At 35.3% G+C, this 13,359-nt stretch overlaps 2 protein-coding genes across 2 annotated transcripts in view; one reads left to right on the top strand and one right to left on the bottom strand.

Moving 5' to 3' along the window:
• The first annotated feature begins 184 nt into the window (after positions 1-184).
• LOC119839092 (chromatin target of PRMT1 protein-like) lies at positions 185-4,954 on the top strand. Its single transcript, XM_038365284.1, has 5 exons — positions 185-566; positions 775-920; positions 2,013-2,105; positions 2,398-2,528; positions 2,940-4,954. Exons 1-5 carry the CDS (start codon positions 363-365, stop codon positions 3,077-3,079), a joined length of 714 nt encoding a protein of 237 aa, XP_038221212.1. The 5' UTR covers positions 185-362; the 3' UTR covers positions 3,080-4,954.
• Positions 4,780-13,359, bottom strand: part of LOC119839091 (protein masquerade) — a 19,680-nt gene continuing 11,100 nt past the window's right edge. Inside the window, exons 2-14 of the mRNA XM_038365283.1 lie at positions 11,961-12,110; positions 11,545-11,658; positions 10,966-11,159; positions 10,231-10,428; positions 9,421-9,548; positions 8,901-9,025; positions 8,425-8,628; positions 8,127-8,198; positions 7,730-7,889; positions 7,120-7,307; positions 6,546-6,635; positions 6,132-6,286; positions 4,780-5,898 (exon numbers count right to left, since the gene is read on the bottom strand). Coding sequence (XP_038221211.1) covers positions 5,731-5,898; positions 6,132-6,286; positions 6,546-6,635; positions 7,120-7,307; positions 7,730-7,889; positions 8,127-8,198; positions 8,425-8,628; positions 8,901-9,025; positions 9,421-9,548; positions 10,231-10,428; positions 10,966-11,159; positions 11,545-11,658; positions 11,961-12,110 — 1,946 coding nt within the window. The 3' untranslated portion in view covers positions 4,780-5,730. The remainder of the gene's footprint in view (positions 5,899-6,131; positions 6,287-6,545; positions 6,636-7,119; positions 7,308-7,729; positions 7,890-8,126; positions 8,199-8,424; positions 8,629-8,900; positions 9,026-9,420; positions 9,549-10,230; positions 10,429-10,965; positions 11,160-11,544; positions 11,659-11,960; positions 12,111-13,359) is intronic.

Below are 13,359 nucleotides of genomic sequence, written 5' to 3'. Positions count from 1 at the left end.
GTAGTGCTAACTAGCTAGCTTACTAACACCTAGATTATCTACCTACCCACTTCCTAACTTGAAAAATTAGCTTTGTGTATTTCAACCATAACGTAATTTAATATCTGTGGTACAAATGACAGTAATTTGATGTCATAATGACTTTTTCCACTGGCGTGACATTTGACAATTGACATTTTCGCGGTGTTAATGGTTATAAAGTTTCGCTATTTTTGCGATTTTTTCCAGAAAGTATTGTCTATACTACATCAAAAATTGCATGATACGTTTAACGTATTTGTAGTTTACCGTGCCTTAAATTCTTTATGTATATCAATTATTTTGTAAAATAGGAGTATTACAGTTTCGGCGTTTCTATCAAAATGTTGACCGAAACGCTACATGGTCTTCATGCTACAAGCATAACCCTGAACGAAAGGTTCACTCTACTGGCCCAAGTGCCTCCTCCACGGGTTGTAAGACCAAAACGTAGATCAGCATCTCAATCCTATTCAAACAAAGGCTTTAATTATCGTAACCAAAACCTCTTAGAACAAATTGTTCATCAGTTGGAACAAGCAAATCAAGTAAGTAGCCATTATTGTTTACCATAACAATTCTTCAAACGTCTAAATCAGCATATTATGTCAAATAATCCCTGATCTAGTTTGTTTTTATTTAAATTTCTTGAATATGTCTTTTTAAATATCTTGCTCACAATACCAACTACAAAGATGTTATAAGCACTTAAACTTTTATATATCAGTTTGATGTAAAAATAAATGTTTCTTTCAGAAAGTAGTTACGAAGCGGTTAGGCCTCCGACGTTATGGTAGTGAAAGTAATTTGAACAAACTTCAGAGAGCAAACAGCACTAGCAATCTTTCCCAATTTGGTGTAAAAAGTCGACTATCTTGGAGACAGTCTAATGGAAACCTAAGGTAAGCTTATGGCTACATTACAATTAATGTGGGTAAAATACCACACCCCACAGAAGATAGTCTGAAATAGTAGCCTGCTGTGTTTTGTGTGGGGAAGTCAGAGATCTGTATCCTTTTTTTAACCCTTTCAAAACTATTGCAATATCATTTGCAACAGCAGTGGTGGCTCAGTGGTGAGAACCTTGGACTTCAAAATCGATAAGTCAGGGTTCGAGACCGGGCGAGCATGCAGGAAATAAATTGATTTTTCAATTTATCTGCACATGTGGATAACATAACCACTGCTTAAACGGTGAAGGAAAACATTGTGAGGAAACCGGCATGTCCAAGAATTAAAAGTTCGATGACATGTGACATCTGCCAACCCGCACTTGGCCAGCGTAGTGGATTATGGCCTGAACCCTCATAGGAGGCCTTTTTCCCAGCAGTGGGAACATATATGGGCTGATGATGAAGTACAGTAAGCTTATAAAATTGGGAGTGACCCCTTTCACCTTTAATTAAGTACTTTTTTAGGGTTGCTTAAATTTTACTACTCATTTGTCTTTCTGTCTCTGTCACCCGGATGTATCTCATGAACCGTGTCAGTTCAAAGTTTCCTAGATTATATATTTCTTGTTTTTACAAGTGTCTCAGTGGTGAGAATCTTGGACCTCAAAATTGATAAGTCAGGGTTTGAGACCAGGCGAGCGTGCAGGAAATAAATAGAAATTTCAGTTTATCTGCACATGTGGATAACATCACCACTGCTTAAAGCTGTGAAGGAAAACATTGTTGGGAAACCGGCATGTCAAAGAATCAAAAGTTCAATGACATGTGACATCTGCCAACCTGCACTGCCAACAAGCCAGCATGGTGGATTATGGCCTAAACCCTCATAGGAGTCCTGTGTCCCAGCAGTGAGAACATATATGAGCTGATGATGAATGAATGATGATTAAATGAATATTTCTTTTGCCATTAGATCAACAAGGTGTTGTCTTGCTTTTTTTGCAGTTAGCTCTTTAGTTGTTAAATTAAATCTATTTTTAATTCTGTTTTGTTCTGTAAATGATCTCTTATATTTTTTTTTGATTATTTTTGTTTAAGCAGCAGATCATCAACATTTAATAATCAGATGGGATGGCGAAGTCGTGCGTTTATGCGGCGCGGTGCAAGAATAGGACTAACTAGGGGCAGAGTTAGGTAATATTTTTAATACTAAACTAATTATCTAAACAAAGAAAAATTAATCGCCAAATGTAAATGTAAAACTCAAAATGGCTTGACCAATTTAGTTGATATTTTATGGGTTTTCTCACTACATGCACTGAAGATTCTTAAATGTCACAAACAAAATTACAAGAATTTCCAATCAAACACAACATCTTGTGCTAAAAAGAGTATAAATGTTTATTATTTAAATTTCATGTGACTGCAGATATTAATACTGTTTACAATTTTTTTTTATTCCTAATGTGTAAAATTTCTTCCGTAGGGGCAGGGGTGGTCGCCAATATGTAGGCAGAATGCAGAACCAACGACGTGCCGTGGTACAAAACGCGCGAGGGCGGGGCCGGGGGCGAGGGCGGGTGCGGGGCAGGGGACGGGGACGGGGGAATAATAGAGGTGAACATATAAATTAATACTCTATTTATTTAACAATACACAGCAACACAGGTTTTGAAATATGCCCAATGACAATTGTATTTTTTCTGACTTTGCCATGTTAACGGATCTTAATATTACATTATATTTTAAATAGATCTCAATATAGTATAGATTTGAGCATATTTTTAATCAACTTCTTTAACACATTCAAAGACCTTATGAAATGTGGTGATTCATTTTTAGGCAACTGAACAATAAAAAAATATACATATATATATGTCAAAATTCTTGCTTAGACTTGTGTTGGGCGAAGCCTAGAGCGGAAAGATAGTTTCTAATTATCTAACACACTTGTATTTATTGTAATAACAGCTTTAAATTATGTTATCTAAAATAATATGATAATTACAAATTTTTATATAATTTCAGTAACCACAACAAACGCAAAAAAGACGGTGCCATCGAAGGAGGAGCTAGACCTCCAGCTCGACCAGTACATGGCCAGCACAAAATCGGCTTTAGACAAAGAGCTCGACGCGTACATGCAGAGCGCCCTGAGAACTGAGTAAGAGAAGAGAAAAGGAGAGTCGGGATGAGTCAAGGATGAATAGATTAATGTTTATTTTCATTGCCGTGGAGTGTGATTTAAAGTGAAGTGATTTGTTATCTTTTTCATTTGTTTAAAAATTTTATAGGTTTATAAGACTTGCACTGATTGTGCAATACCCATCATGTGCCGTATGGTTGTCACATGGGTATTACACATACTTTCATTCGAAGAAAGTAAATTTGAGTCATGAGGACAATTAGAAAGATCCCACTTTTGATAGTTTAAAGTATAGTGAGGTCTTTTCAAAGTCAAAGATGAGCATTGCAAAATGCTTCAAATATAATTCTTTTTTATTATATCCAGTAAATGTAGCTTTCGAGTCACATTAAATATTAGTTATTAGATAGATTTTTTTGCATTGAATGTTGTTTTGTGTCATGATTCTCTACCTTTGTTCTCTTAACACGCAAGTGTTGTATTTAAAAAAAAAATATTCTGTCGGGATTGTTTTAAACAATAAAAAATTTATTTGAAAGGTCTTACTCCATCAAAGAAACTGTAATTTTTTGTGTTTTTCACAGACACTGCACAGATTTAACTCTATGTGCAACTGTGTGTGTGTATTTGAAAAATGATCTTAATAATAAGATACATATATACGTCACACGCTTCATGCAGTTGTGAATCACGCTATAAAATGTCTAAGGTTTTCCTTCACCTACTATCTCGAGCGTGGGTTGAGTCAATTATAGTGGGATTGTTTCTTCGCAAAATGCGAGCATTTTTAGTTAGTCGTGGTGCATCCAAAGATGAGGCTGGTTTTAGAATGACAGCTAATACGTATATGTGCAGTACTGGCGGCCAGCGTGCCGTCACCGTGACACTAAAACCAGTCTAAATGGACGAAAGTGTTCGCATGAAGAGCGTACTACAAGGACAATTAGTTTATATTAGTGTTTTTTCTAGATTAATATTAAACAAACCTGACACTAGCCTTGCTTATATACATAACATGTGGTTTAGTAAAATAGAAGGACTGCAAAAAGGTGTACATGAGATAGCTATAACGTCCAGTGTTGCAATTTATATTTTTACATAAAATATGTGTTATAAAAACTGTTGAGCTTCTAGCACGTAACTTTAGTAATTAAGGTTATAAATAAGTAAACAAAAAATAGAAGAAAACTGACCTATTTGTAATTGTGTTGATCTAGTTATATTTCTAAATAAAGCCAACTCATCTTTTGTCTTAATATTAAGGTTTGCTATTTTCTTAATAGTTTCTTTTTTGTTTGAAAACAATGAAATGCTTACTTGTTTTTTCTAGTTAAATTATATCTTGACAATGTAAATAAATAGATGTAAGGAATTAGACTTGGATTTTGTACAAATTTTATTTTTATTGCATTATAAATCTCCCATATATATATTTCTAGCTGGTCACCCTGGGTCCGGCCGGCAGATATATTTTTATGTTTTAAAATTTGAATAGCTATCCTAATTCAACTGGACGCGAATCCAACAATTCGAAAGTCATTAAAATTAGTTCAGCCTTTCTCGAGTTGTAAGTGGTGTAACTGAACTCTTTTATAAATTTATATATGCTATAAAGGATAGAAGATATTTTTTATAAATATCTGGGCTACATAAATTACACAAATAAATTGTAGTAACTACCTTTGTTGTTATAGAGGCATAATACAAGAAAATAAATATTACTTTTTTTACATCTTTTATTAGAAAACAGACTAAAGTACATTTTACAATGTGCTACCATAGACTACATTCACTCTTAGATAAAAACTAAGCTTGAATAACAAATATCTATTTACACATCTTAAAATTACTCAAGTACAAATAAATACTTCTTTTTAACATATCGAAGGAAAATTGTGCGTAAGATGTTTTATTTCATATTTCTTCGAATTTATTTTTGAATATAAATGTTTATTAAATAATATCCCAAATTAAGAAAATAAATAGATAAGGTGAAGAGTAACTAAAAAACCTAAAGTAATTATTCTATAATAAATAAATTAACCTATAATTAGGAATAAAATCATATTTACATTATTTTCTTAGAAAATAAAATATAAATAGAGGAATAAATGCTTTTTTTTAATTTTGTGGGATGATTGCCCACAAAAGTAGGTAATATGAACACAATGATTATTATTATAGATAAAGAAGTACACCATTTTCAAAAGGTCCAAATTCCTTTAAATTACATTAATAATTTATAGCACCCTTCCAGTAAGGTAATTCATAATATTATATAAATGCTCTTTTTTATGATGATTTCATAGAAGTATTTAAGACGTTTCGTTGCAATTGATTCCAAATTACACAAAATTAACGTTTACATTAAAATAAAATTGATAATACGATAAACCTTGGTCGAAAGCCGGGTTTTAAAATGATTATTAATTGTAAAAAAACAACATTCACCTATGAGAGTTCAAAAATCACGATTTCATCGTCACATATTTGTTTCCAAGAGTAATAAAAACCTCTATATAAATAAACCGAACGAATTAATAATCCAGCTGCAAGTAATTACATTTTGAATTTTTCGTGTGTAATGATGGAAAGCTTAGGCCAAAACTAAAGTTTTAGTTTCGCGCGCATTATATTCTTGATACGGTAGTTACAGATAATAAATTTCATAGATTACAGATTATTAACGGATATGATTTGATTGATCCAGCCAATAAACGAAGACACCTTAACGTAAACTCCTGGCACGTCTTTTCGTCCACAACCGAATCCCCATGATACAAGACCCACTAATTCGTAAAAACCATCGTCTTGACATACAAGAGGGCCGCCTCCGTCTCCCTGTAAGTGAGAAAAAACGTTATAAGGCAAATGTAGTTTAAACTTTAAAATGACAGTAAATAAATTTAAAAAAATGGAAACGTTTCTTTGCAAACACTTTTATTACTTATACATTTGACCACTTCCACTTACATTTTAGTAGAAAAATAGTTCTACATTAGAATGTAGTAGACTAAGATTATAATTTTTAAAATAAGTTATTTGTGGAGTAAGTAAAAAAAACCAGACGTCACCTGACAAGCGTCATTTCCTTCTTCACCTCCCGCGCAAAACGAACTGGCGGGAAGTATGAATATCTTTTCTGTCACTGCGTTCACTTTGCGAATGCATTCCGCGTCACTCACGATGGGTAATTCGGCTTCTCGCACACGAAGTGGTATGGGGCCGCCTATAAATATAAGTCATTAATGCAAGTTAATACAATAATAGCGGAATAAGAAAATTAGAACTCAGAGTAGCAGTACAATATATAACGAACGCTATTTTCTGTTTGTGTTAAATTATGACAGTTAGGGATTTTTCCAGCAGGGTGAGATTCCATAATTCAGCAACTTGAGCTTACGTTATTCGATGCTTTCCCTTTCGCTAGAAATAAAATAACTTTTATTCTTAAATCATATTCGTATTATAATCATACTAATACATACTCTCTCCCATGTAACCGTAGCCGGTGACAGTGCAGCGTTTTCCCGCAGCGTGGCTCACTCCGCGAGCCGGCAAACACACCAGACATACACCTAAAAATATAAAGTTTTTTTTTTATGTCATCGTTAGGCTTGGTGCTGGTGGGTCACCTTATGGTAAGCTTTACTGCCGCTCATGAACATTTGCAAATGTGTATTAAATGGATTGCTGACCTTAACAAGAGGGAGATAAAGAATTTTATTGAGAGAGGAATAAAGGTAAGAACTGGGAAGGATAAAGAAAAAGATACGGGCCTAAGTACAATTAATATTGTGTGTTATACGAAAAAAATCAATCAATGACGAATTCCTTATAAAATGCTTGATGTAGAATTATTCAGTATCTTTTAATTTTAATTCATCTCACAAACTCAAATGACGTACATATATTCTCAGTCTTTTTATTTATGCGAAGATGCGTAATGATATCTAAGATCCGATATATTACGAATTTATACTATAATCCACCCGAACGGAGGCTATGTTAATACTGTGTATAAATCTTTGTATAATGCAAACGTTATTCAAACCAACCAACCTTCCTTGAGCTCCGCCTTTCCATGCAGCTTCAGTAGCGCGATATCGTTATCAAGGGTCTGGCTATTATGGTTATGGTGGATATACGTGGTGGCCACGCGGAGGGTCTGCGCGCCGGGCGAGCCGTACTTGCGCGTGAGATCGTGGTCGCCCACGCGCACGTACATTGCGTCGCCGGAGCGAACGATGCTGGAAGATAAAGTGTGTTTAAAGTACTATGTAACTCATTAAGTGATTTTTGTGAAAAAAGTTGTGATGCCTAAATATATACTGCAGTGAAAGACATTAAACATCTATAACTTGTAAAAAAAGATAAAATCATTATTAATGATACCAATGTAAGTACATTTAGCTAAGTACCATTCAAATTATTATTAAATGATACCTAATTAAAAACAAAGAAGCAAAAAAAGACAAAATTCTGGACTGACTGCCTTTTTGAATGTAATTTTACGGTTGAATTTGTGCCTATGAACCTATGAACATAATCGCACTCGAAGTTTACCTTTGTTTTCACATAAAAGGGTAAAAAAGTTGATCTCGAAGTATTATTGCAGTTTTCTACAATAAAACCATTCAGTCACTCATTCGTTCACAAACTCGCTACTCACTTGGTGACACAATGCGCTGCGGTGAGGACCCACTGCGTGCCGACAAGCGCGGCTCCGCAGATGTACTGGTTGAGGCTGTTGATCAGCGCCGTCTGCCAGCACCACTCGCCGCGCTCGCCGTCCTCGCCGCCCATCACGCGGCCCGCGCGGGTCGACGTGCCTAACCGTAGACAAGAGGAATGTAGATTTGAACTTAGAAAATTAAGTTTATTTGAATGAAAATTGTTCGAAGTGCAGCGACTAAAAGTAAGAAATAATGGTAAGTATGTAGTTTGCGTTTGTCATGTCCTATTTAAAATTATTTGCAAATATTCAAATTTAAAATTGTAGGAAAATGTGTAACATGTAATGTAATCTTTAATAAAAAATGAGTCCTTATATAAAAAACTTCTATTACCTTTTACTCCACAGACATACTTGTTGTATTTTTCTGGCGCTCTCAACGAAGTCGCGTAATTCGGTTCGTATGCTGAAAAATAATCGTCTTATAGTCATCATCATACTTAATAATTAAAAAATCTACTCAAAATACACAATTTTTTATGCAAATTATTGTTTGTTGATTAACACATTATTTTCGCAATTTTATAGTCGTCAAACACACTCAAATTACTTTAAAATTCATATTTATTTTATGTAACCGATCATGAAAAAAAAATAGATATATATGTATTAACAATTCACAAAGAACTCACGCATGGGTGTCGTATGTGGTGGTGTGTATGTAGGTGCGGGAGTGTATGTATACGGGGTTACATATGTATGCGGCGGGTGAGTGACGGCGAGCGGGAACGTGTCGTTCCTGTTTATTCCCATCGCTTCTAGAACCTTCGATTTTGGCGCGCAACACTGCGTTCCCGCCTTTTTGCACTTGAACACGTCTGTCATTTCTGCATTGCCTGTGAAGTATATTGATGAAATAAAAAGCGCTTGAACTACATTCAGAGTCAAATAAATAAAATAAAATGAGTTGGTATGAATTTGGCATTATGCCAATGGATTAAGAAAAAAAGGAAATCGATATTAATATAAAGGCAACCCAAACCACAAACCACAGAAAGTGATAACATAGTATAATTGAAGTCCTATGGTAACATACGGTTATTGAACGTCTCATAATTACGAAATTTTCGTGTACTTTTAAAAAAGTAATGAATAATTGACTACTTACGGAAACATGTAAAAGACAGCAAGGAGACGATGCAAGAGCCGGGACAGTCAGGCCGGGGATCCACGGGCGCGGGGGTGGTGGTCGTTGTGGTCGTGGTGGTCCGAGGGGTTGTGCGGGGTGGTAACCTAAAGATACGAAACCATTTATTTCCCAATTGTATGCGGGCGAAGAACATATATATTATTATAAAAATTATTATGCCGCCAACATTGCATCAATAAGTACAAAACAATAAAACTTATAAAACTTACACACAACACAGTTTCAGGCGGCCTTATCACTAGTATGCTTATGCAGGCAACCAATAGAACGTGTAAAATCAACATAACAAAAAAGTTAATAAGTCATTAGAAGAAATATCTCAAAAGCATATAAATTAATATCCTCTGATTTATTTAAAAACCTAATAATCTTATAGTGATCATTTTATACTTTAGTTTATTCAAACTTTTTCCTATTTCATCATGTTTACATATATCCTACAAAATCCCGATTCTAGACTTTCAACACCAGCACTAACCTAGTGTTATCACAGCAGATTGAGCCACTGAGCTTGCAATTGGTGTGTGACAGTAGCACGGCTGGCCGTTCGCAGAACGCTGCCATTATATTCAGCAGACAGTACCCTGGACAACGGGGAAGGGGAGCCTGAAATAAACCAGTATTTCCTTATTACCCGACTAAGAAAGGGCGATGTGTTTTTGCGGATATAATATGCATGTATGTTTCTTTGCTATGACTTTTTTGGGCTTTATACTTAACGGGTGTTGTTAGTAACTTCTTTATTGTGGGAGTCATAGTTAATGGAAAAAAAACCTTTAGCCTTCTTTTTATTATAAATAATGAATAATAAGAACATTAAAAGATTTCACGCAGTCGTTGATTTAACTAGACCAATGTTAGTACATATAACTAAGTAACATTCAATATTTGTATTAACATTTTCCATAAAACACATTATGAAATTACACACAAAGAAGTGCAATAAAAACTTTCTTAAATAATTATGTTTATCACATTTATTGTGGGTGTAGAGCATGCTTCGACATGAATTGGGCCGGCTCGCACCGGGGAAGTACCACACCCTTACAGAGGACTAACGTGCATTAGTAGCATGCTACTATGTTTCGTACGGTGAGTGGGGGAGCCGGAGGCCCGTTTCCTTTTCCTCACCCTTCCCAATCTATTCCTTCGAATGAAGCGAGTATCGATGTGTGAATGTTCTTGGGCGGTGGTATTCGCTTACCTCCGGGCGAATCACCAGCTCAGTTGCCCTCTGTGAATAAAAAATATAAATATACATACTATCATTGAGCATAATTCCACTTACCGGGGTGGTAGGCCTCGGCGTGGTGGTAGTAGTGGGTCGTCTGGTGGTGGTATCCCCACCATCTGTGAGGCAGCAGGTGCCCTCTGACGGGCAAACCGCGTCTTCGTCTACATGGTCGCATAGCAACGCGAAGAGTCCACTGATACAGTCGCCCCGGCACTTGCGACCTGGTTTTCTTGGTGCTGGTGTAGTTGTGAGCTAGGTTGACGGATATAATAAAATAAAAATATTTGTATATAATAAAAGAAATTGCAAAGTAAAAAGCGAATGAATAATAGTCTAGATACAAGTTGTTTCGCTACGAGCTATAACAATAATTAATAATTAATCCTTTATGATTATTTGCATTTTTTGATATTTAGTTCCTTGGTTGTTCAAGCTCAAAATAATGTATCATTGCAATACCTAATGTTGTTCTCCGTTGTTCAAGGAATTTTGCGAAATCATTATAATAGTTTTTGAACAGTTTACAAAAAAGTCATTAAATCCACTTCATAATTTTAAACAGAGATTCTATTTAATCATATTCTATTTATTTAGTTGGCTTTGTATGAACGCAAGCAAAAGATCGCAAAAGAAGTTGGTATCTCAACTGTTACTCATTATTTTACTTAACAAAAATAAAATATCACAATTCATACAATACTAAATGATTAAAAACAACATCTGATAACATAACACACTTTAACGTAGTCAATAAAGATTCAATATATATTTCCCATATTTCAATCTCACCGCTGTCGTAGGCCGCTTGGTGGAATGCTTCTTCTCATTAGGCACCACCAGGTCTGGTGGTCTACGGTCCCCATACCCATCCTTGGAGACGCAGCAAAGCCTACCGGATACGCACAGCCCCCCGGAAGTGAGGTAGGCCTCGCAGTATTGCGTCAGTCGCGACTCTACGCAAACTCCTGGGCAGGCTATGTTGCCTATTTAAGAAGACATAGACTCACAGTTTATTTAAGGTGTAATATAGGATATATATCATAAAAATGAACCAATAAATTCAGTATCACAGAAAGAAGCGATTTGATATTTCTGTTTTTGTTTGATGTACAACCTATTTTTTCATATTTTTTTATAAATAAATAAACTGTTTTAATTATATATTTAAATTTTTCTTTTGCCTTATTCGTTTTCCTCCCTTATATAAAAATAATTTAATTTGATGAGATCTTTGATTTTTATACCATGCCTACAATGAAATTACAGTAATGTATCTATTTCACACAGTTACCTAAATTATTCTAAGCTGCACCAAAATTCATTCTACATACGAATCCTAATACTAAATAGGGTGTACCTAATAATTACCACTGTCTTTGTATTTGTCTGTTTGTCTGGTTGTGGAGTCCTCGTCGTCGTAGCTCTCTGTCGTAGTGTAGCGGGTGGTGAACGGCCGCCGAGTGGTCACCATTGTATCATTACCTGAAGTGCAAAGATATAAATGTTATAAACATAGGTTAAGTGAGACGTAAGAAATTTTTGTAATTTATAAGTATGAAGGATTTTCATGCATTTAAATTTTTGTGTTCTTTTAATTTAATTGTATGTTGTAGATGATTTTTCATTTTTGACTTTAAATGCAACTTAATTCAAAAAAAAAATCTGATATTTATATGTATTTATTTTATATATCGCAGGGCAAATTGCATGATATGCCGTCGACATTTTCGTATATATATATTCGGTAGGGTCAAAAGGTCAGGAAAGACAAAAAGAAGTCTCACCCAGCGGTTCATCAATACAGCATTTCATAGAAGGCTTGGGGCATTCCACCTCTTCCAGCACATTCGAGCAGATGAGCGACGTCAGCGCGTGCATGCACACCCCGGGACAGTTCTTCGCGTCCACCTGCGTATCCAGCGTGTCTAGGAGACCTGGAAATTTTTAAAACTAACGTTAGATAGAAGACAAGGTAAATGCAAAAAAATAATGAATGGAATAGATATAAACAAGGCAAGCGGTGTCTCAGCTAAAAGCTGCAGAAAACATTTAATTTTAAGTTTTATAGCATTGAAATGCTTTTTATAAATGAGAAATTTTGAAAGAATAGAAGAAATTTGATCACGAGGCAGGATACAAATGCGTTTCTTGCCTAACCGTAGCAATGCCTCCTGCCTCGTGATCAAATTTTTTCTATTCTTTCAAAATTTCTCATTTGCAGAAAACATGTTCAAATTTGCTTTAAAAGTTTTGTTTTACGACCAATATTGACAGCTACTTTTAGGGTTCCACACATGAAAGATACAACGGGAGCCTATTACTAAGATTTCCGTGTCCGTCTTGTCATTACGTCAGTCATAACTACCTAGACTGTATCTCATGAACTGAATTACTGTAAAAATGCGGCTAAGCAAAGGTTAGCAGGGCTATACATTGGAAGGATGTCAATTTTTTTGCAGTAGGTCTTTCGCTTATTCATACGGAACTCGTGTTAGCAAGTCCGACTCGCAATTGACCGATTTTTTTATCATCCATCAATTACATATAACAAGAAAAGCAAACATTTTCACCAAAACCATTGATAGCGAATGACGCATCCATTCAACTTTTACTAGCACCAAGTGTTTAGCATTCCGGCGCCCGCGCCGGCCACTTTTCAACCAATGTTCGTAATGAAGTAGCTGGATAGCTTTCACGATCACAATTATACCGTGCTGTATGGCGATGCGCGTTTTATTTATTTGATTAACGTCTGGCGGATAGTTTACGATAAAAGCTTTCATTAAGTGTGACGAATGCAATTGATTGTTTTGCTTTCAATGTGGCATCCATACAAATATTATAAACAGATAACGTTTTTGTCATTGTGTCGGGAAATCTTTGGATCTTCTCAAGCGATTTTAAAATATGTTAGCAATAGAAAACTATTCTACATGTAAGTGTCATATGGCTATTTGATTTCATTCCGGGTAAACTCAGGCGGAGTCGGGAAGAGCGGTTACTGTATATATAAAGATTATAATTTAACTCGTGAGATGGTAATCTGTCGATAAATTAATTAAATCCGTAAAATTTGCTTGCATTGAATGCATTATCTTTCCTTAGAATATAAAACGATTATCGGATTTATTACTAGCTGCGCCCCGCGGTTTCACCCGCGTAAGTCCATATCCCGTAGGAATA

This window comes from Zerene cesonia, unplaced genomic scaffold (assembly GCF_012273895.1).
Source record: "Zerene cesonia ecotype Mississippi unplaced genomic scaffold, Zerene_cesonia_1.1 Zces_u008, whole genome shotgun sequence".
Lineage (NCBI taxonomy): Eukaryota > Metazoa > Arthropoda > Insecta > Lepidoptera > Pieridae > Zerene > Zerene cesonia.
Note: the sequence above shows the minus strand (reverse complement) of the source record. Positions and strands in the feature narration are given on the sequence as shown.